The 22,961-nt window shown below is 51.0% G+C and overlaps 2 protein-coding genes across 4 annotated transcripts in view; both read left to right on the top strand.

Annotated features, from left to right (window-relative positions):
• Positions 1-9,992, top strand: part of WDR81 (WD repeat domain 81) — an 11,991-nt gene extending 1,999 nt beyond the window's left edge. Inside the window, exons 2-11 of one of the 2 annotated variants that reach the window (XM_035900667.1) lie at positions 1-2,122; positions 2,406-2,513; positions 2,635-2,825; positions 4,763-4,953; positions 5,225-5,390; positions 5,571-5,736; positions 6,053-6,751; positions 6,904-7,049; positions 7,221-7,400; positions 8,337-9,992. The exon at positions 1-2,122 is cut by the window's left edge and continues 16 nt beyond it. In XM_035900667.1, coding sequence (XP_035756560.1) covers positions 1-2,122; positions 2,406-2,513; positions 2,635-2,825; positions 4,763-4,953; positions 5,225-5,390; positions 5,571-5,736; positions 6,053-6,751; positions 6,904-7,049; positions 7,221-7,400; positions 8,337-8,663 — 4,296 coding nt within the window. In that variant the 3' untranslated portion in view covers positions 8,664-9,992. The remainder of the gene's footprint in view (positions 2,123-2,405; positions 2,514-2,634; positions 2,826-4,762; positions 4,954-5,224; positions 5,391-5,570; positions 5,737-6,052; positions 6,752-6,903; positions 7,050-7,220; positions 7,401-8,336) is intronic. The other variant, XM_035900666.1, reaches the window with a different exon arrangement.
• Positions 9,993-10,739: 747 nt separating this feature from the next.
• SERPINF2 (serpin family F member 2) lies at positions 10,740-22,942 on the top strand. Of its 2 annotated transcripts, none has more exons than XM_035900669.1 (9): positions 10,740-11,372; positions 12,464-12,527; positions 13,232-13,294; positions 14,308-14,728; positions 15,039-15,182; positions 15,392-15,595; positions 16,417-16,559; positions 17,157-17,361; positions 18,189-22,942. In XM_035900669.1, exons 1-9 carry the CDS (start codon positions 11,359-11,361, stop codon positions 18,515-18,517), a joined length of 1,587 nt encoding a protein of 528 aa, XP_035756562.1. In that variant the 5' UTR covers positions 10,740-11,358; the 3' UTR covers positions 18,518-22,942. The 2 variants fall into 2 exon arrangements, with proteins under 2 accessions (XP_035756562.1, XP_009643451.1); XM_009645156.2 differs by lacking the exon at positions 10,740-11,372 and adding an exon at positions 12,055-12,339.
• Positions 22,943-22,961: the final 19 nt, after the last annotated feature.

A 22,961-nucleotide genomic window follows, 5' to 3' on the forward strand; every position in this document is an offset into this window, starting at 1 on the left:
CATCCGGACATGCCCGACCTGGATGTGCCACCTTGGTGTAGCTCCTATGAGGAGTTCATCGAAGTCCACCGCATGCTGCTTGAGAGTCGGGAAGTTTCTCAGGACCTCCACCACTGGATTGATCTCACTTTTGGGTACAAGCTGCTGGGGAAGGATGCTGTCAAGGAGAAGAACGTCTGCCTCCATCTAGTAGACAACCACACGCATCTGACGACTTACGGAGTCGTGCAGCTCTTCGACCAGCCGCATCCCAGGCGCATGGTGGGACCTGCCTACACACCTGCTGAAGCTCCAGCCATTGCCCGGCCTCTTCTCCAGAACATCAGGGAGACTGTGTTTTTGGAGGATATCCAAGGCCAGGTGACAGATGTGGTTAATGGGCTGGTCCTGGAGGCTACACCTAGTGAAACCACCTGGTCTGGGGAGAAACCCATCACTGGTGAGGATGAGTTAGAGCAAGGCACAGAAGCCCTGGATTCGATTCCTGCTACTAGTAGAGCTGCTGATCAGCCCTGTGCCACTGTGCCTTCAGCACAGCCCTCCACCCTTCCTGCTTATGCAACTGAAGGCAAAACCTCAGGTGTCCGACCTCTCCGTCGGAGCAAGCCAGGTGCTGTGGATCAGGTTGATGTGAAGATCACGCTTCCTGAAGGCTTCAATCCACTCCAGGCCCTGGAAGAACTGGAGAAATTGGACAATTTCTTGGTTAAAGGCTTAAGCAGTGAGATGCAACTAATGGAGCAGCCATGGGAAGAGCCACCCCTGGGTCTCTCAGACCTCTTCCAGAGGGACATGCAAGCTTTGGGCATTCTGGTAGCTGAGATTATATTTGCACCAAGGATTCGTCCTTCAAAGTCTGACGCATCCCTGTTGGAGCGGTTCCTGATGGTGCGTAATCTGTGTCGCTACCATCCCAAGGAGATCCCGGCCCCGCTCCAGCATGTGCTGCAAGTCCTGCTGCAGCTGAGCGTGCCAGTGGAGAAGCTTCTGAAGACCAGGCTGGGCAAGGGCGCAGTGCAGTTGTTTGAATACAAACCCATCTCCCAGGGCCTCCCCCCACCGTGCCCCACGCAGCTCCTCAGTCCCTTCAGCTCTATTGTACCCTTCCCCACATACTTCCCAGCCCTGCACAAATTCATTTTCACCTATCAGGCAAAGAAGATAGAGGATGAAGGTCAGGGCCGGGAACTTGTATTCCAGCTGTGGCAACAGCTAGACGGGATCCTTTCTGAAATCACTCCCGAAGGCTTGGAGATTCTTCTGCCCTTCATATTATCTCTGATGTCCGAGGAGAACACTGCTGTCTATGCAGCGTGGTATCTCTTTGAACCTATAGCTAAATCCTTAGGACCAAAGAATGCCAATAAATACTTGCTCAAGCCATTGATCGGAGCATATGAGACCCCCTGCTACCGCCATGGCAGGTTTTACCTCTACACAGACTGCTTTGTCGCCCAGCTGATAGTGCGCCTGGGGCTGCAGTCCTTTCTCCTGAACCTGCTGCCGCATATCCTGCAGATTCTCGTTGGCTTCGAGAGCTCGCGGGAGGAGAGCAAATCCCTCCTCGGTGCGGCTGAAGATGATGAAAGTGGAGGGGAAAGCCCGGTGTCATGTGTGTTTGGGGAGGAGATCAAAATGGACGTGGAGCACAGCTCCGCTGCGCTCGACCTCCTTGACTACACCTCTGGTGTCAGCTTCCATGACCAAGCCTACCTGCCCGAGAGCGAGGACTTCCAGAGTGGTCTCTACGTTGGGGAGTCATTGCAGCCTCAGGAGCAGGAATCACTCAGCCTTGGGCGGCTGAGTGACAAGAGCAGCGCCAGCGAGGTGTCCCTGGGAGAGGACCGACCTGCGGACGGGGATTCCCAGAAGGACAAGAGCAGCTTGAAGTCAATGGACAGCAGCCAGGACCTGAAACAGAGCGAGGACTCTGAGGAGGAGGAAGAGGAGCATGATGAAGAGGAGCATGATGACACTGCGGTTGATGCAGAGCTGACGGTGGCCGTGGATGCTGGTGCCTCTGTGGATGTCACCCTGGCTGATGACAGCAGCGAGCCAGAGGATGGAGAGGGAGAGGAGCTGCCGGATCACTCCGATGACAAAGAGCAGACAATACTCCTGGGTAAGACCCTGCTGGCGTTGAGCCTTTCTGCCGAGCGTGGCAAACGTTCAGGAAAGCAGTGAGTGGGAGAAGGGCAGAGTCTGGGAAGAAGTGAGCCCAGATTTGGGGGTGTCTATGGTCCCAGCTTGGGGACAGCAATGAAACCAGTGTAAAAGCACAGGTCTCCACTGGATCTGAGACCCAGGGAGCTGCCTGCAGGGCCGGCAGGGTCTGGGCAGCAGTTGGGTGATAGCTAATCTGTGCTGTGCCGGGCTCTGTCCTTGCAACTGTTTTTGTTTTGCAGACACAGCCTGTAAGATGGTGAGGTGGCTCTCAGCCAAGCTGGGCCCTACCGTCACGTCCCGCTTCATCGCCAGGAACTTGCTCCGTCTGCTCACGTCCTGCTACGTTGGTAATGTCTGCTCCTCGGACCCCAGGGTCCCGGGGTGGGCTGTGCCCCAAAACAGTCTGCTGGGTGCCTTGTGGCTTGGGTGTAGCCTGCTGCTTCAGCTCATGATGTTGTCTCTGGGCAGGCCCCACCAGGCAGCAGTTTGTACCAAGCAATGATGAGAACAGTCCCCTGAGTACAGGAAATATCTACCAAAAACGGCCGGTGCTGGGAGATCAGGTGTCCAAGCCAGTGCTGGCCTGTCTTGTGCATGTGGCGTACCTGTACGGAGAGCCTGTCCTCACCTACCAGTACCTGCCCTACATCAGCTACCTGGTTAGTATTGCCTTCTCTCCTCTTTTTGCACGTGTTGGGGGGAGAGCTGTCTGCAGGCACAAAAGGAGGATGCACAGAAAACAGTCCGGCCTCGCCAGGAGCCTCCTGCATAGAGACCTGTGCTCAGCTGAGCTTCGTCTGGGCCAGCGTGGGCTGAGCAGCTCTTGCCGTGTTGGCCGAGAAGGGCTGTGCTGATGCAGCCAGCAGAGGCACTTTCACCCCCAGCCATAAGCTCCGGTCTGCTTCCAGCAAAGCACACGGCTGCGTACGTGGGCTTTGCTCTTTAGCAAGCCTTGGCCGCTGTGGATCTGCATCAGGCTGCCACGGCCCCTCCTTCCCCATTTCAGCCGGGGGCTTTCCCTGTCAGACCCTCCGCTGGCACATGTGAAGCCAGAGAAAACGTTTTGCTTTGCTTTGCTGGGTGAGCGTGCCGAAAGGGAGCTGGCACAAGGGTGGGGTTGTGATAACAGGCAGGTGGAGCAGCTTGGGCTGCTGTGGGATTGCTGGAGCCAGCGTTTTTAGAAGTCTGTACGGGTAGATAGGGGATGAGCTGGGGAGAGGCGAAAGTAGTTTTTTCAGCTGTATAAAAAATACTGGCAACACTTACAAACTTTTCAGCTTGAAATTCGTAGATGAATAGCAAGAAGAAAACGTGTGTAATGCAGCTGGTTGAAAAACAAACCAATTTTTCATCAAAAAATGTTTTTGAATGTTTTAAACAGGCTTATTTTTCATATTGCTCCCCTTCTAGTGGTTATAAACACTTTGGTTATGGATTCTTGTTTAAATGGAAAACTTCAATAGCTTTTTGATAATTTAAACGTAGAGGAAAAGAGGCCACAGCTGTTCATTTAAAGAAAACAAAAAGGCATTGTCAGTTTTTCCAGTGTTGGAGGGGAGATTTTTCAGGGGAAAAAATCCCATTTTTCAGCAAAATCACTCTCCACCCAGTTGCAATCATAGCTCCAGCTGTTCTGCTTTGCTTTACTAAACTTATTGCCTGGGGGCACCAGGGGGATTAATACCCCTGTGAACAGGATTTGGCAACCTGGTATTAAAACGATGAAACTTGCGGGTCACCAATAGGATAAAGCCAATCCTTCTTGCAGGATTTGGCAGAGTGGATGTTTTGTGAGAGGAAGAGCCTCTGTGATGAGCTGGAAGATGGCAGGTGTACAAGAAATATAGCGGAAACTGGGAATTGCTTGTGGGTTTTGTTATTGGCTCTCTTTTCTTGGGTGTTTGATTTGTCTAGGAGTTAGGAAATAGGACAATCTAGAAAGAAATCTTTTAGTGCTGCTGCTGTTAACTCTTTGGCGTTGCTGTAACCAGCATCGGTATGTTGTCAGCAAAAAAGGATGCACTCTTCTGCTTAATGAAGTTATTAACAGCTGGATTTCTCGAAGTCAGCAGCAGGTTTGCCGTAATTTGTGCTTGGATATTTCATGCAAGGGCTGTTCCTCTGCAGTCTGTGCATCCAGGCTCAACATAGCATGGGATGAAGACACTGATTCTTGCTTTAAGTTGTGTGTATCTAATAGGTTTCCCCTCCTCCTGAGCTGGCAAATGATGCTCTGCGGCATCCAGGCTGGTGGTGCGGTGGGCCAGTCTGGGGTCGCCAGTCTCCCCACCGAGTTTCCCAGCCGTGGGAGCATCCTGCAGGGAGATGCCCTCCAGGGGACGTGTGTGAGCTTGGGGGTGTCGCACTGCATTCTCTCCAGGCTCATCTCTTGTGCTGAGAGCTGTCCCATCAGTTTTCACGCTCATCCCTTGAATGCAAGACATGAGCTGCTGTTGAGACTCAGTGCTCAGGTTCCTCTCCCAGGAGCTGTGACCAGTGCTGCTGTGCTGGGCTGAGCTCAGGTGATCCTGGGATTATCCTTTATGTGTCCTGGTGGAGAGATGGTGGCCCTGGCACTGAAGGACTCCTTTTGCAGGTTGCGCCCAGCAGCGGGTCTGCTGGTGGCCGGCTGAACAGTCGGAAGGAGGCAGGGCTCCTGGCTGCTGTGACGCTGACTCAGAAGATCGTGGTGTGTCTCTCAGACACCACACTCATGGACATTCTCCCCAAGATCAGCCAGGAGGTGCTGCTCCCGGTGCTGGGCTTCCTCACTTCACCGGTTGTTGGGTAAGCGCTGCAGTCTGCTGTGCCGTCAGCTAGGGTCAGCACAACTCAAAATCAGGGGTTTGAAAATGGTTCTGTGAGGGCCCTAATGCTCCTAGGGTTGTGGGGGGCTGCTCCTGCCCTGATGTGTACCTCCTTGCACTGGTACACAGCATGCATGCAGAGCTTTTGCTGCTCAAGACCTTCTGGTAACACAGACAAGGCAGGAAGCATGGAGCAGGGGAGGGGAAAAGGGATACGTGGAGGGCAGGCTGGTAATGGATGGCCTCTTCAGTTTCCCCAGTGGTGCCCAGGCCCGTATTGTCCTGTGTGTTAAGACAATCAGCTTAATTGCCTTGATCTGCCTGAGGATTGGGCAGGAGATGGTGCAGCAGCATTTGAGCGACACAGTGAGAAACTTCTTTGGGGCATTCTCACTGCTGCAGGAGCTGCAAGACCAGGTCAGTGATGTGGGAGAGGTCCTCCCACCATGCCCCAGTACCCAGCCACAGGGATGCGGTGGGCATACCTGCGTACACCAGTACTGGTGTCGGCAGTGTCCGTCCCAGGCTGTGTTTGTGTAATTAATCATGTGGTGAGAGCATCTGACCTTGGGTATCTTCCTGTTCTTTCTTGTCCAGGGGTTGACGGTGGAGTCACTGAGCAGCTGTGAGGTGCCGGTGATGGAGGTGCCCCTCTTAGATGGGAAGCTGGTGGCCCTGGATCCGGCCGTGCTGATGGAGTTACAGAAGGTGTTTAACCCTGAGATGGCCTACATCACCTACATCCCCTTCTCTTGCTTGCTAGGTACGGCTTGGCCACCATCTCCTGGTATTTGTCAGAGAGCTCCGTGCTCTGCACACACATGCTGGACCTGAACTCAGGAGAAATCAGAGGGTGTAGGGCTGCTGGGGGAAACCCACAGCTTCTACACTGTGGCTTTGTCTGCTTATTGGGTCAGGAGCCCACCAGGCTTCAGGGCTGCTTTGGCTGGGAGCAGCATGTGGCTGGCTTGTGGGGGACATTGTGTTCACCGCCCTGTGCTGACCCTTGTTCTGTCATTGATGGTGGGGGGCAAAGACGGGGAAATTCCTTCCCTTGAAGCCATGTTCTCTCTCTTCAGGTGACATTATCCGGACGGTTGTGCCCAACCACTCGCTGGTTGAGAAGCTGGCCAGCCTCTACCTGGAGAACGTGAACCCCAAGAGCCTGCAGGTGGTTAGCCTGGAACAAACACCGAGTGCGCTGGGCTCAGACCACGATACGCGAGGGACCGAGCCCTTCTCTAGCCATGACGAGGACAGTCACTCTGGTACCTTTGGGAGTGTGCTGGTAGGGAACCGCATCCAGGTCCCTGTGGACACACAGCGCGAGGGTCTTGGCTTGCTTCGCCTCAGTGCTGGCACTGATGGCTTTATTCCCAGCTCATCCAGCGAGGAGAATGCCCTGAAGCATGACCTTCCTCGCAGCACCCACATGCTCTGTGGGAACTGGCTGGCCTACTGGCAGTACGAGATTGGGGTGAGCCAACATGACCCCCGCTTCCACTTCCACCAGATCAAGCTGCAGAGTTTCTCAGGGCATTCGGGGGCCATCAAGTGCGTGGCACCACTCAGCAGCGAGGACTTCTTTCTTAGTGGCAGCAAGGACAAAACCGTCCGCCTTTGGCCCTTGTACAACTATGGGGACGGCACCAGTGAGGTGCCACCGCGCTTCACATACGCCGAGCACAAGAAGTCTGTTTTCTACGTGAGCCAGCTGGAGGCATCGCAGCACGTGGTGAGCTGTGATGGGACCGTACACATCTGGGACCAGTTCACAGGTAAGAAGGGAAAAGGGTGAGGGCTGGCTGGAGCGAACAGGGGGGCCATACTGAGTTTTGATGGCTCCTGTTAAAAAAGTGCAGAACTGGAGATCTACTGTGTACCTTCTCCCTACATCGACTGCTGTAACTTCTCCGTTGTGTTTTCACAGGCAAGCTTCTCCGGACTTTTGATGAATTAGACAGCAAAGTCCCCATCACAGCTGTAAACACCATGCCGCCTCCCTATCACAGCATCTCCGTGGCCAGCGCAGACTCTGTGCTGCGTTTCATCGATCACAGGAAGCCAGGACTACAGGTAGGGAGTGCTCTGTGAGCCACCCTCCTCCCTCTGTGTCCTCAGTGATGGGACCATGGCTGGCCCAAAGCCAGCTGCGACGCCTCTATGAAAGCCAGCTGGGCCTTGTCCTCTAAATGCTGGATCTCCTAGATCTTCACCTCCCCAGTAGCTGGACTCTCTGTCTTGCAGCACGAGTTTCGCCTGGCCAGTGGGGTGAGCGCCGGGCTCATCCGCTGCTTGGCTGTCAGTCCTAGTGGGCGCAGCGTCATGGCTGGCTTCTCTTCTGGTTTCATTGTGCTGCTGGACACCAGGACAGGACTCATTATGCGGGGGTGGCCTGCCCATGAGGGAGACATCCTGCAAATCAAGGTGAGAGGTTCAGCTGGGATCAGGGTGGGGGGCTGCGTTGTGGGCGTCCATCGATCCTCTGAGGTTTTGTGGAGCATCCTTCTGGCATGCACTGCTTGGCAGGGCTTGTCTGCTCCATCCTCCGTCCCTTGCTGTGTCCCTAAGAGACTGCTCAAGCTCTCCTGCCCCATGGCTCGTACTGTGGGTGGCTGTTCTTGGTCCCACCTGTGTTAAACAGAGATCAGCCCTCCCAGGTGTCTGAGCAGGTCTGCAGCAGGGGCAGGGAGGAAATGCATCTCTCGTGAAGAAGCGAACGTGTTGCTTTCTCCGCAGGGCTCTCATCCCCCCTGGGAGAGCGCTGCTCTAATGAGTAACTCTTGTCCATATTTACCCACCCTCAGGGAGCAGCGTTGGGGCTTCAGTGTCCTCGACCCAAATGCAGGTTAAGCAAAGTTCAGCAGTGAGGGTTGTTTACCCTCTCACTGGCTCTGCTATTAAGCAGCTCAAGGCTTCCCGTACTCTCAGCAGTGTTTTCTACTGTGGGAGAGCCTCCCAATTCCTTTTCCTGAGAAGGAAAATAATTTGGCAGGTGGTTTGATGGAGAGTAAGACTGCATGATTCTCTCTTTACCCACTGCAGTAGTAACAGATGATAAATTAGTTCCGTTGAATACCAGGATGTTGTTGAGGAGAGACACAGCCCGTCTCTTGGACGCTTTGATAGCATTAGAGGAGGTTGCCAACTACCGGAGAGTTCTGTAGCTTCTTGCAGCATCCACCTGGGTGCCTTCTTAATACTGCTCAGTGCCATCAGTTGCTTGGAAATGGCTGGGACTGTCCCAAGGGATTGTGCTGTGACTGTTGGATTATTGGCAGCTACTTACTAATCTCATTTGCGGGATGAGATGGGAGATTTTACTGCAGCAGTGTTGGTTCACTGGCCTTTCCTCTCCTGCAGGCTGCAGAGGGCAATGTGCTAATCAGCTCCTCTTCGGATCATTCCCTGACTGTCTGGAAGGAACTGGAGCAGAAACCTTTGCACCACTACAAATCTGCATCTGAACCCATCCATGCATTTGACCTCTATGGCAATGAAGTTGTCACCGGCACTGTGGCCAACAAGATTGGCGTCTACTCCATGCTGGAGTCTTCAGCCCTGCCCATCAGCACAACCAAGCTGAGCTCGGAGAATTTTCGGGGTACGCTGACCAGCCTGGCAGTGCTGCCCACGAAATGCCATCTCCTGCTGGGCTCGGACAACGGCGTCATACGCCTGCTGGCATAGCGACTCCCGTCCCAGGAGTTGGTGGCTGTCCCATAGCGCTGGTGGTAGTGCTGAAAGCCGGCAGCGTTGCTTACGGAGGAGGCAGAGTTAGATGTTTCCGAACAGACGATGCAGGGGGGAGCTGTACTGGTTAGTGAGCACTTGGTAAAGCATCTCTAACCTCTTTCTGTATCTTTAAAAAGAAAAAAAAGCCATACCTGAGAAACCTCCACTGCTGCTGGGAGAAATACTGAGCGTTGTAGGTCACTGTCACCCCTGCAGAGAGGCCTGGAGCTTTCCATACCATGTGTGCCTGATCCCCAGGGAACTGTGAGCCGCCCTCCAGAGTAATATGGACCACAGGTATCCTCTCTCCTTCAGTTAAGGGGTAAGAGGTGCCCCTTGACAGGAACACAACAGTATAGCTACTGCCATCTGCACTTACCCTTCACTTCCACTCCAGAACCACTGAACAGTCTTACTGGGGTAGCATAGGCTGGGCCTGGGAACTGCCGCCTTTGGAGCTGCGTGGTGCCGGGCATCTCCTCCTCCTCTGGTCTGTGTTCAAAGCTCAGAGGATGTACTCTACCGACTTTAGATTCTGCTGGCTGAGTTAGAGCCTGTATGGGAGGAGGAGAGGTTAAGTAGAGCACTTCTGCTGCCTTACTGGCTCCAGGGCAAAGACTGGAATGGAAGTCAGCCAAGGCACAAACCCCATCTGTTCCACCAGTTCATTTAGGAATGGGCTGCTGCAGATGGACAGTTTGGGATGGGAACATGCCCCTCTAGGGAGGCCAGAACTGAATGCTTCCATGAGGATTTTGGCTTCTGGAGCAGTAGGGTAGGGATGGAGTATTGTTGGTTCCTGCCCCAGCCTCACTGCATCCTGTGGGTATCTGAGGGGTGAGGAATGCCCCGTGTGCCACGCACTGGCAGTGTTTCTCAAGAAATCCCCCTCCTAATCCTCTCCTTTGTGCTGGTCAGGCTCCTGGGGAAGACAGGACAGCAAAAAGGTGCTCAGTTTTGTCCCCTCCTGCCCTCGTAGGGTGAGAGCCAGGAGGCGTGATCCGCCATGGTCTCCTCCTGACCTTCCCTTTGGGACAGCACTGTCTGTTCCCACCCCAAAGGCGAGGAGAGCGCTCTTTGACCCAGGCGTAGGAGCAGTTGCCTCACTTCTGTTGCAGCCCTTTTCCCATCCATCCTTCAGCCTAGACAGCCAGTTATCAGGGGAGCGGGAAGCTTTTATCCTGGGCAGAGGAGGAGCCTGTTGTGGGTTGCCCTGAGAGGGGAAAGGGCTTTCATCCAGCTGCCAGTTCATCTGAGCCACCTGCGGTTGGGAAGGCTGCCCTCTGCTCCCAGGGAGGGGGGGAGGTGAGCAGTTGGCCCTTGCTGTCTCTTTCTCTACCCAAGGGGAGCTCTCAGTCCCGTGTTGCCTATTAACCATTTGCAATAGATGTAAATATTTACTTCTAATAAACTCTTTGAAAGAGATGCAGAGATGGGTGTGTGGGGAGGCTCTGTGGCGGAGGGGCCCGGGTGCGGTGTGGTTTGGGGCTGGGTGTGCTGGCTGCAGCTCTCCAGCTCTGGCAGCCAAAGCTAAAGCTCTGCATTTGGGCACCTCTTGTGTTCCTGGGTGAGCTGGAGTAGGGATGCTGTCAAGATCCCCTGGATATAAGACAGGACTCTGCTGCACAGGGACTTGGATCTGGTTTCCAAGGGAAAGCAGCTCCCCATGTTGCAGTGGCACATCCCAAAGTAGCTTCTGGTGGCAAAGCTCAGGCCATGTCCCCTTTCCATTCCTTCCCAGTGTCTGGGGTGAGTTTGGGAACCATGAGCTGCTGCAAGGAATGGAGGGATGCAAGTGCTGCGATCCCATTAGCGTTCCCCACTGCTCCTTAGTGACTCCTCTCCCACTGAGGACATGGACGAAGCTGGGAAGGATCCCCATCGCTTCTGTGTATGGCACAAAACCTCACAGGACAGGACTGCTGGAGCTTTGCCCGTTCCCAAGATCTTCCTCCGTGCCACAGCGGTGCCTGTGTGCCGTGGAGCCCGGCAGCGGGGCCAACTCCCCTGGCAAGGCTCTGGTGCGTGCCGTGCCCCGGGGGAGGTACCGGCTGCTCCTGGCTCAGCCCAGCCTGAGCATCGCTGCCTCCTGCTTGGGTACGCGGCCACGGGGCCTTGGGTGCTGGCCGTCTGTTAAAACCGGTGCCTTGCGCTTGCTGCAGCAGAAGCAGCTGGGACACAGGGAGTAAATATCTGGGGGTATCTGCAAAGAAAATTCCAAACCCAGAAGGAGCCCTGTGGCAATAAAACCCAAACCCTACGTTTTCATTAAAGGTTATTAATAAAAGAGCATGCTCCCAGGGCAGGGAGCATATAGAAAGCAGAGCTACTACTGGGGACAACTGACTTTGCACGTTACTTCTGCTGCTGGGAGTTTTGGAGCTGGTAAACTCAGTGTTAACGTTGTCTTGAAGGTGCAGCAGCCCTAAGTGTCTCCCCATCTCCAAAAGCACCACAAGTTCACCCTTATCCCCCAAACAAATGTTTAATCGGATGCTGTATGTCAATATTTGCCTGCCAAATTTTCAAATAGGGGCTGGTGCCGAAGGTCGCTGCTGGTGGGTAGGAGGGGTGGGCTGGGCAAGAGGCTGCGTTTGCCCCACACAGAGCTATCGGCTGGGCTAAAGCAGGTGCCAGCTCCAACGTGGACATGAACCACCTCAGGTAAGGGGCAAATAAATGAGGATTTGACCATAAATGGGGGCTCCTCCGATAAGCGATAGTGTTCTCTGGGAAAGGCGGGGGTGAATTTGGCAGAGGGTTAAAGGACGGGCACCACTGGGAAGGGAAGGGGTATTCAGGGTTATATGTGGCTGCAGGATTTGGGGTGAGGGAGGAAGGGGAAAGAAATGGCCCCAAGTTTTGTTTCTTCCACTTGGCAGCTGGGGTTCACAGCCCAGCAGTTTCAGGCAAAGCAAGGACTGCTCAGAGCATGGAAAGCAGCCCCGGGAATGAAGCGTATAGCAGCTGTGTCGATGGCTGGGCTTTGGCACGGGGGCTTTATATTATGAAGAAGATAATGTTATTTCTGTTTGAAAGGGAAAAGCGGCTGGGTGAATCGGTGGCCCGGGAATGGGTGGGGTTTCATCCATGGCCCTGGAAGCCTTGTTCCCGCTGTCCCATACAGGAATGGGAGTGCGGGGGTGGGAGAGGCTGGGTTTGCCAGCAAAGGGGGAAGGCGAGTGCTAGGAAGGGGAGGACTCTCTATTCCAGGACATATTGCTGAGAAACTGCTCCGGTATTGCATTTTTCTACCTGCAAAGTCCCTCCCAGACAGCACTCACTGAGTGCCCGCAGCCCTCTGAGGCAGGTTAGTATCCCTTCTCCCAGGAGCCCGGGGCACAGCTGAGGATGCTGCGCCCGTACCTCGGTGGTTTGCTGAGCAGAGGCTCTTGCCTTCTACCAGAGGCACCGCGTGTGCAGGACTGATTAGGGAAACACCGCTTGCAATTCAGAGAAATGAGGGCCACGGGGGTCAGAAACGTAGGACCCGAGCTGGAGGCGCCTGGCTGTGGTTACAGCTCTGCTCCCATGTGGGTCCCTGTTCCTCTCCGATTTCGCTGCCTTGGTGTTGGACCCAGGAGTCCTGTGTTATTTCTTCGCAGCATTGTTCATCTCCCTATTGCTTTCTGTAAGCTCCTGCGCCAACCTGTTTGGCCAGGTTGATAATTTTCTCCCAGTAGACCTGAATAGGCTCAGCTTGCTGCTGCCAGGCAGCTGGAAATAACCTCTCTCGGCTGGTCCTTCTCTTCCAGAAATATGGTGTTCCTCTGGGGCCTGTCGCTCTTCTGCCTATCTGCTCTGCACAGCCACCTAAGGGTAAGTCGCTTCGCTCCAGTGATGGTGGGAGCACAGCCCTCTCCCCAGCCAGCAAAGGGCAAGGGGGGCGAGGTGGCTCCCCTGCTCCAGACCATGGGGCAAATACTGCCTGCGTGGGAAGCCCTGGAAGGCAGATTGGTGGAGGACACTGCTTCTCTGTTAGCCTATGCCCCAGTGCAGCAAGGATTCTAATTTTTCCCAGCTAAAATAGCTGTGGATATTCTCATTATTCAAGTGGATTTCTGTAGAAAATCTTTGGAAACTTGCATTTAAGTGTATTTAGTGACCATGACCTTCAGGGGTTAACAGGAGGTTGTTTTCCCTTCCATTTTAATTCTGGATCCCCGTCAGATCTGAGATTGCAAAACCGCACTGCTCGCTCTCTGGAGGATACTTTCTTCTGTGTCCCTCTGGCCTGGTCCCTTTCTAAACAGTCCCAGTGTTCGCACTCTCTCCCAGCTCCCGCTCCCTGCCACCGCCCCTCGGTGCACCCCACCACCTCTGGGGCTGCATCCTAAAGCCCTGCTCATGCTGTAGCCCTGTGAGGACTGGTACCAGCACCTGGGCTGGTGCCGGTCTCTGACCTGGCCCCATGGGAATGTGTTAGGAGTGGGAGCAGAGAAGACAACCTGCAGGAATTCAGAGGAAATTATCTGGGACCTGACTTGGTTTCTTTGTTGTTTGGGGTTTTTTTCCCCCTACAGTTTTCTTCGGTACACGCCATTGAGCAAAAGCGTCTCTTCTTAGACAAAGATGGGGAGCTGAAGGTAAGCAATGACTGGTTGCACCCAAGGGGATTGAAGTTATGCTGTGGCTTTTGCAATGGTTTTCCAGTTTGTCCTGAGATGATAGGATGAGTCCAGGCAGTGCAAGAAGAAAGTCCATCTTTGTGCAGGTTTCCCTCCGCCTCACTCACTGCTGCTGCCAACCCTTTGTGCTGGCAGCTCCAGCCTAAATAACTGGGCAGTGTACGGAGTAAACATCAGTAGCTGGTGTGTGCAGGGACTGGCAGGTGGATTATTTAATTTGTGATTGATAAGGAAAGACGAGGAAAACAACAAGCTATAAGAGTGACGGGGAGAAAGACTCGTAGCTGATGCTACCCATCAAGCCTGGCTCTGACAGCGCGGCACTCCTGCAGTAGCGGAATGTCATCCGGATGCCGGTGGGAACAGAAGGATCTGAGCAAAAAAGCATGTGTTTGAGACCATGTAAATGTGAGGACAGTAGCAGCAGTGTTATAGGCTGAAGCTTAGAAAACTGGAAAATGAGGAATTTGGAGAGAAAATGGATGGAATAGAACAGAGAAGTCAAGAAGAGACAGATGCTTGGAGGAGGATTTGAGCCTAAATGGATCAAGGCTCTGACAGCAGTAGAGGGTGCTGACCGATGCATGAGGCAGATTGGCAGTCCCGAAATATGTGAGAGGAGGTGGTGAAATCAAGGTTAAGGCTGATGGTTCTATAATTGGTGAAGGCACAGGCCATGTGCTGAGCAGGTGGTGGTTCTCGTCCTCAAAGCAGGCCCTGGGAGCACATGGAGGAGGAACCACTGCAAGACCCTCACTCAGTCCATTTTCCCAGGATACAAAACCTTGTCTTCCGTACTCATTGAGGTGCTTTTAACCTCAAGGCTAAAAGGCAAACTGAAGCAAATACACCACCAGCATAGAGAAGCTGGAGAGTTTTCTCAACCCATTTAGATGTTGCAGTAAAACCGATGAGGGAAGGTTGCACCATGCTCCTGCTTTCCCAATGCTATCCTTCTCATTTCTCCCCAGGACATTAAAAGTGCTGGAGCTGTACAGTCTGCTGCATTGGGAGCCACCCCAACCCTGCCGAACGCAGAGCTGGCAGACTTTACCCATGACAACTTCCAGGAGATCGATGGACCCATGTTACCTTTTGCCACCACATTGCCAGGGACGAGGAATGACTGGAAACCAGAAGATGAAGCCATAGCTGAGGCTGTGGGCTGTCATGGTCAGCAACCATACGGGGAAACTGCCTCTTCTGAAGAGGAAGGAGAGGCTGAAGACGATAAAAGCTGTGAGATGACTTCGAAGAAGAGCCAGAAGCTAGCAGACGGCTTGATGAGATTCAGCATCGAACTCCTGAAAGAGGTCCAGCTGGAGTCCAACAGACCCAACGTGATCCTGTCACCCCTCAGCATCGCCCTCGCCCTGTCTCACCTGGCACTGGGTAACTTCTTAGTTACAGAAGCACCATTTTCCTGCCCTTCCCTTACCCCCTCCTGGAGGCACTAGGAACCAATGTGCAAAATACAAAGATCAAATACAGCACCTTCCACTTAATCTTACTCCTGCAGCTTTAATTAAGTGTGGTTACAATTGAAGCCGCCCTCCGTGGCCCTGCTGAGTCTCCTACTCTCAGGTTTCTCCAGCCTCTTTTGTAAAGGCACAGTATGTTTCTATCAGGAGGCAGCTAGAGTCGCGTTCCTGTTTTCCACTACGTGGGCATGATGTAACAGGAATTTAACTTTACTTTTTAGGAGCAGCAAATCAGACAGAGAAGCATCTGCTGGAGGTGATGCATCTGGAGTCAGTGCCCTGTCTCCACCACAAGCTGGGCACCCTTCGCAGAAGGCTGGCAGAATCCACCCTCAGCCTTGCGTCCCGTCTGTACCTGCAGAAAGGTGAGAGCTGGTATGGGCAGGGGGGTCTGTACTGGTGGAGAATAAAACTCTCAGCGACAGAGAGTGATGGAAGCACGCTGCCATACTGGGAGACGTCTCTGTTTCCCTAAGCACTCCTCCTGGGGAGTGTCATGCCACTGGCTGAGCCACTGAGCAAATTTTTTTTTCCATGTCTGATGACTTCATGTAGAATTCTTCCCCTCTGCTAGGATTTGAGGTGAAAGAGCAGTTCCTGGAGGATTCAGAGAAATTCTATGGAGCAAAGCCCATGACCCTTTCCGGGATTGGTGAGGATGACCTTGTAGCCATAAACAAGTGGGTAAAGGAAGCAACTAATGGGCAAATACCCACCTTCCTACAGCAGCTCCCTGAAAACACGGTGATGCTCTTGCTCAACGCAATCCATTTCCACGGTGAGCTCCACAGGCCTTACTTTTCAAGAGAAATAGTTCAAAATCTACTCGTTTTCTGCAAGCACTGTAGCTGAATGGCATTGCCGTTCGTTGCTTCCTGCTAGTCAATCTGCTTGTTCTTTTCTTGTACATCTGCTGTTCCTCTTGCTTAGATTTCTTTACAGTAATGATTCCCAACAGCTTCACATGTGCTAAAAATGTTACTTGACAGCAGAGCCCAGAATGCAGCAGGTGGAACCTGCAGTATTTTTGCCCCCTGGTTCAGGATCCCAGACAGTGGCACATCACTGCTGATCTGAACCAGCTTATGTGCAACTCATTACACATCAACCACAGAGCTCGGAGGCAGCTTCCGTGGATTTCTTTCTGACTACAGCACAGTGGTCAGGCACATTTTCCTCTTTTAATTCCCTGAGGGCTGTGCATCGAAACACAGACCAAACACTTCCAGTGTAAATCCGCAAATGTTTGAGCTTGGTCTTGGAGCACTGTTTCACTCTATGCAGCACAAAGGCAACACTTCATTTTTCAAAGCACAAACATCCATTACTTTATCTTCATAGCCTTCAGGAATCTCCCACGCTGAGGCATGAGGATTAATCCTCATTCTTTTTGTTATTCCATAGTCCCCCTCTGGAAGATAAGAGCTTCCTGCTGCTAGGGCTCTTCCAGCCTTGGTGCCGACTTCTCGCTGTATTTCTTCTTGCCTGGTCACTATCTGCCTTGCTGGAGAACTTGTGATAGGAGGAGTGTCAGCTAGGCAGTTTCTGTTTTCCTACCCAAATTTAACTTTGTTGATTTCTAAACTTTTATTTCGATAGGGTTTTGGAGGAATAAGTTTGATGCTAGCTTCACTGGGCCAGATGTGTTCCACCTTGACAATAAGTTCGTGGTCCCAGTTGAGATGATGAAAGCCCAGAAGTACTCCCTGAGCTGGTTTGCACTGGAGTCCCAGGACATTCAGGTAGGGCTCCATTAGGAGCACTACAAGTTTTGACTGGAATTTCCTCTTGCTATGGTATTTTACTGACTGCAAGTATTCTCTCCAAAAAGCAAATGTCTTTTCACAGGCATAGCACACAAAAATTTAACAAGCACCCTTTGTCCTTGCTTCTAGCAAGAATGTTGAGTCTTCACTCTCAATCTCTAGGAAAAAACACAAACAGCTATTCCCCTTAAGTGGGAATTAATGGAGTTTTAAAGCCCTGAGTTTGAAGATAAATGAGGAAATATGGAAAGGAATTCCCCCAGACAATGTACAGTTGAAGCCCTTCAGAATAGAGCTACTGCCAGAGGGGGTACAATGTTTGTGCATGTGGGCTTCCACTCTGCCATGCATTCAATCTTTACCAGTCAGTGGCTAAATACTAAAATCTAATGCCGTCATTCCAACAAACTTTCTCCTCTGAAGAAATCGGATACCTCACTTCTCACCAGACTGTCTGCATCCAATAGCTAGACTGGCTCTGTAGACCCATTAGAAAAAGACTACATTAAAAGCATAATTTTCTGGACTTTCCTTCCTCTTCCATAAATTCTTCTGGTTGGTTTTATTTTCCAGGTGGCCAGGTTTCCCTTTAAAGGTAACACAAGTTTTGTGGTCATTGTACCAAACCAGTATACCTGGAATACCACTCAAGTGCTGGAGAACTTCCCTTATCAACAGCTGTGCAGGCTTTTCCCCAAAGAGGTACCCACCATAGTGAAGGTCCCCAAAATAAAATTGGACTACCAGCTGGAACTCAACAAGGTTCTCAGTCAAATGGGTAAGGCCTCTAACAGGATTTGCAGAGAATAAGTGAAGCGGATCAATCTATATGGCATCTGTTCGCTGACACTAAAAACTGCCATCCTTGTTTCTAAAGCTGTGCCTCACAGCTTGCTCCAGATAACATCCAAACTCTTTCTTATTCCTCTCCTCCTCCTTACTCTTTGCTTGCCTAGCACCAAATGTTTTGCTCCAACAAGATGATACTATAGAGAAGGCAGCATTCACAGTTCTTCACAATCTTTACGAGTTCTTCCTATTCCCCTATTTGTAGCCAAAACCAACTTCCTCCCATGCGTCAACCTTTATCTCTTACTTTGCCATTTAACATAGCGTCCAGGAGATAGAAATTGCCAAAAGAGAGAATGCAGGTCACCAAACCTGGAACCGAGAGCTTACTGAAACTAAACACCATGCACATTCCAGATGAGAATAAATTTAAGAGAGTTCACTTTGTTTTGCAGAATTGCTTAAAAAAAATTATCTCTGCAAGAGCGTTTCCAGCCTAGCAAGAAAGAGCCTTCAGACTTGCTGCTGCTTTTTAAGGAAGGCTTTAAGTTCTTACGCTACTATTCTAAAAGAGGTGGACAAAGCTTCTGAAAACTGTTCTGGTTTTGGCACCCTCAGCTCTTCATACACAGAGCGACTGGGGAGCTTGGCTGGACTGCAGCTTTTGTTTCTGTGGCCTGCCAGTTCTCCAGTCCTTCATGGTGCACAACACATGTAGCGACAGATTAGGGAATTGATTTTTTTGGACAGCTCTGAGAAAAATCAGAGCTGGTGGCACCAACTGTGAAAGGTTAACTTAATCTCATTTCTCTGTAGGCCTCCAAGAGCTGTTCACAAGCCCAGATCTCCAGAAGATCGCAGATGAGCCTCTGTTGGTATCCAGTGTACAGCATCAGTCTACCCTGGAACTTAAAGAAGATGGGGTGGAAGCATCCGCTGCTACCAGCGTTGCAATTTCACGCTCGGCCTCTGCCTTCAGCCTTGACCGTCCCTTTGTCTTCATTGTCTTCGAAGATGAAACAGGCATCCCGCTTTTTATAGGCAGTGTCCAGAACCCTAACCCCAATGCCGCTCCCCAGATAGAAGAGCCATGGAACTCACGTGAAGCAACAACAGATGTCAATGAGAATCCCATGCCCAAATAAGAGAGGAGCAGGGCCTAAGCGTTCTGGAACTGCTGCCTGACCCTTTGGACCAGCTAAGAGAGGCCGCCTGTCCTTGGAGACCTCCCTCTGAGGCCACAGGAGGCAACCCCTTGCTGTTTTCCTTTACAGATCCCTAGAGACCAGTCCTGGGATAGCCCATTCCCAGCCTTGGCGAGCTTCTCCAGGCTGGGGTTCCCCTCTGTTGAACCTGAAAAGCTTGCTCTGCCTGGATTTCCCTTCCAGGGCTCTCAGTCCTGGAAGGGAGACTTCCTCATCCCCCGGCTCTTATTAGAGTCTTTATTAAGCTCTTACTAGAGTCCTCCATAGCCTGGAATCATCATTAGCATCTGGCAGCTTGGACAACAGCCAGAGATATTAATATGTCTCTTCCTTCCGCAGTTCCTGTGAACATGTCTCCCTCAAAGTGTTCCTCTGAAATCCGTCTGTACCCACCTAGAAAATGACCTCTAGATCAACTGGACTATTAACCAGTTGTCTTCTCTAGGATGCGTCACAGCCAGTTCCAGGCACAGGCTCTTTTCAAATATTCCCTTTTCCCACTTCTTGGCTATTGGGATCTGATGTGGAAAGGTCTGCAAGCGGGAAACCTCTTTGGATCCTCCAGCCTTTTTCCTGGAAAACTCTAGGTTCTTGGGTAACACTAGATTTTTCAAGACATATTTTATAAAGTGTTTTTTAGTAATTTTTATGTTGGCAGAATAATAAAGAGTAAAGCAGAATATATTTGCTTAAGGCATTGCATTGAAAGACCCAACAGAGAAAGGAAAAAGGCACGCAACTTGAATAATTGCAAAGATTGGGAAGAAAAAATCTGGGTGTGACAGATGGAAAGATAGGAGGGGCTCTTGCAAAGGGTCTGCTTTTTGCTACACTTCATTACAGAGGACAACAGGGGCTGTGAGGTGAAATGGCTAATCTGGAAAGTCTGGCCAAGGACTAAATCCAAGATGCTTTGGGCATCTCACCTGCGGAGTGTGCAGGGAATGCCCACCGGGTCAGAGCTGGCTTTGTGGAACAGGCAGAATTCCTTGAATTCAGGCACAAGCTCTGCAGCATAGGGACAGGAGGGTATTTTGCCTGTGAGCAGCCATGCAGTGATAAGCAGGGATGTGACAGTCCTTAACCTTTCTCTCTGGCAAAACCTGACCACTACTGGTATCTACTAGGAGGTTCAAAGGTGCTGATCTGGCATCTGCTATCTGTGATTTGTTCTTCTGGGATACTCCTGGCTCCACAGCACAATGCTGTGCATGGTTGGGACAGCTTCCAGGGGAAGGAGGGACAGATTTTGATGCCTGTAGCTGAATGTCACTGCTTTTGCCTGGTTGTGGCAAAAGGCAATGACCTGTTGCAGCTTCATTTTTGTCTGAGATGGGCACAGCTCCCCGGGTCCTTGTTCTGAGGTATCAGTGCACATCTGAAATAAGCTACCGCAAAAGAACCTTGGGAACCCTCTGCCCAACCAAGCCATCCTACCACGTAAAAATATTAGTCTAACTCACCGTAGCCTGCCATGCTGCAGCTATTTCTGTACAAAACAATTGCTGTCCATAGTAGATTCTGCTTCCAAAATTCCTCAGCTTCTGGGTAGAAAGGATGGTACTCTGGGTTTTGCGAAATAGCAATTGCAGAGCACAAGGGCCATCCTTCTGGCAGTGTTTTCCTTACTCGGGAAGTCTGCCTTCCCTCAAAGGAAGGAGCAGAATGCTTCTGGGAGCCTCCGTCCCTGAATAGTCTGCACCATCTGCTGGAATAAGAGAAGGACTGACTCACTAACCATGAATTTTGGGGATGCAGGAGACTTTGGGGAATAAAAAGTCCTGGCTCAACCCTGCAATTACACATTTCTTGGAGTCTAAAAGGGGAAGAACGGCTAAAGATAATGTCTACCCCTCTAACCAATGCAACGACACATACCCTTCAAAAAGAGGGTGTAATTACGGGGCCATATAATTTTAACAAGTAAACCCACAAGAATTCAGCCCAAGTATGAGGGCATACCTCTAGTCCACAGGGAACATTTTAGCTCATTTATTTATACAGATTCATTTCTAACATTCAGAAATACCATCCCATGCCTTAGGTAAGTCTTGCTTTGGCTCCTGCAACCTCAGCGCTAACCCCCCTCCGCCCCCGTTGCACTGCAGCCTGTGCAAAATGTGAAGTGCAAGTCTTGCGGTTCATGCCTCTGCCCTCCAGCTCCCCCTCTTCTATGAAGTTTTTTCCCCTCATTCTCAGTTTCCTGAACAGCTTGATTCTTATTTCCTATTTTCCATCTTTCTGCCATCCCTCCTCCTCCAAGCTATTCTTGTCAAACTATTAATTTCATCGTATTTGACAGCACAGCAGCCCTCCATGACTGTGCTCAACAAATTATCAGTTACACCAACCTTAAGACTCTTTTTTTTTTTCACTCCACCAACTCTCCAGAAGAGGCAGTTTGTAAAACGCGAAGCAATATTAATGTCTCTGCTCAGGAATTTCCACTTTGCATTGCTAAGCTTTCATTTTGACTGAGCTCTATTCTGAAAAGACGTGACTCTCACGGGGTGTCTGCTCTATAGCTCATCTGCATCACTGCCTGGGAATATCAAATAAGTCTCAAGATCTTGAATGTTAGATGTATTCTTTCCTTACTAGAGCAAATTCACATGACCATGATCAGTAGTTCCATAGCGGGGGTGAACACTGTTCGGACAGCGTATTGTCTTCTGTCTTGAACCCAAACCTGAACAACAGTAACATTGATTTAACAAAACTGCCCTTGCATCTCGTTAATGTGTATAATGCACCGTTTCAGGGATACCCTTAATAAATATATTAAAAAATAATAAAGGATACAGGAATAAAGCCTGCTTTGGTCTATAATAACTCTCTATACAACTGCCACTCTGATTTAAATGGTTTAAAACCAACCCTGTATTTAAACAGATGGGCTTTCATTTGAAGGTACAGATGAGATGTAAAAACTCCTCTGGTGGTCCTTCCATAAAGGGCATTTTAATACCACAAATAAGGTATCAAAAAGAGATGAAAAAACACCAGAAGACATCTCCACAGCCAACACCCCCATTCTTGGGCTGATGTTGGAGACGAACAAGTACAAACACCTCGCTGCAGATGGTTTCTCACAGAGCAAGCCGAGAAGCAAGCTGAAAGCTGTGACTCTTGTTAGAAAAGGTCACCTCTAATCCAAGGGCAGGCTACTTGATTTGCTTTTCCAGCTTGCAAAACCAGCAGCTAATGCTTCTCTCAAACCATCCTTTCCTCTTGCTGAGGCACTGTAAGACCTCAGTGCCAGCCTGCATGAGTAACTCCTTGTTACTTGCTGGCGGCGAGGCTGGTGGCCCAAAAAGGAGATGTCCCAGTGCAAGCCTAGGCTGGGGCCGCTGACATGATCGGCTACAATTTACTTTCAGCATTTCCAAGTAGACAAACAGCTGCCCTGGATCAGCTAGCTATGTGTCCAGTTAGCCCAGTATCCTGGCTCTCCCGGTATCCAGTAACAAATGACTGGGGGGAAAAAAGAGCCAAAAATGGCTAAGTACAAGGAAAAACAACTGTTCTCTGGTTGTATCGCCCAGCTGCCGAGTCTGACGTTACATCTGACGTTACATCTGACCCTTGTTAGCCGTCAAGGGACCTGTCTTCCACTAATTGGGTTTGGGTATGGTTTTTCCCCCCCCAAATCTATTTATCTTCCATCTTCTGCAATATCTAGTTACAATTAGTTTTACAATTTAATACTTAGAAAAAATACACTCTTGATTTAAATGTGTGTTGATGGCTGCTCCCCTAGAGTCTCCTATTGCAAAAAATAATGCACCCGCCTGTGCCCCCTTCTCCAGATCATTTATCGTTCTGTAAGCTCCTACAACATTCTGTTAATTCATCTTTTTTACCAAGAGTCCTCGGCTTTTTAGTCTCTTCGGCCAAAAACTTTGAGCCAGTTACGGTAATAACTTGTTAACTAGTAACTATCCCTGGGTAGGGCCACTTCTGAATGTCTTCCCCTTAACCGCTTTAGAGCGCGACGGAGTTCTGCTTCCACTTTATGAGTCTCTCCATTAAATCTTGGACACAAATCCATAAATCCATTAAAGACGGCTGCATTAACCATACCTCTGAGGCAGAATAAATTCCCTCATGTGACACACGGGAAAACTGCGGGGATAGACGACTTGCTCAGAGCATTTTGCCTCTCCGAGCCGGGCTTTACCCGCTGGACCGCCCTTGTCACCGCTCGTTTTGGAAGGCAGGGTTAAAAAGCTGGCGCCGTTCAGCGGGAGGGTGGCAGCAACGGGAAATGGGAGCAGAGCACTTTAAGAGAGCCCTGGGAAGCTGTAACCTGAAGCCTGCCGAAGGCTGGGCCGGGGGAGCAGCAAAAAGCAGATGTGGCTGCACCGAGCCCGCACTGTCCCCG

The sequence above is a fragment of the Egretta garzetta genome, unplaced genomic scaffold (genome assembly GCF_000687185.1).
Source record: "Egretta garzetta isolate BGI_Z169 unplaced genomic scaffold, ASM68718v1 scaffold108, whole genome shotgun sequence".
Classification (NCBI taxonomy): Eukaryota; Metazoa; Chordata; class Aves; order Pelecaniformes; family Ardeidae; genus Egretta; species Egretta garzetta.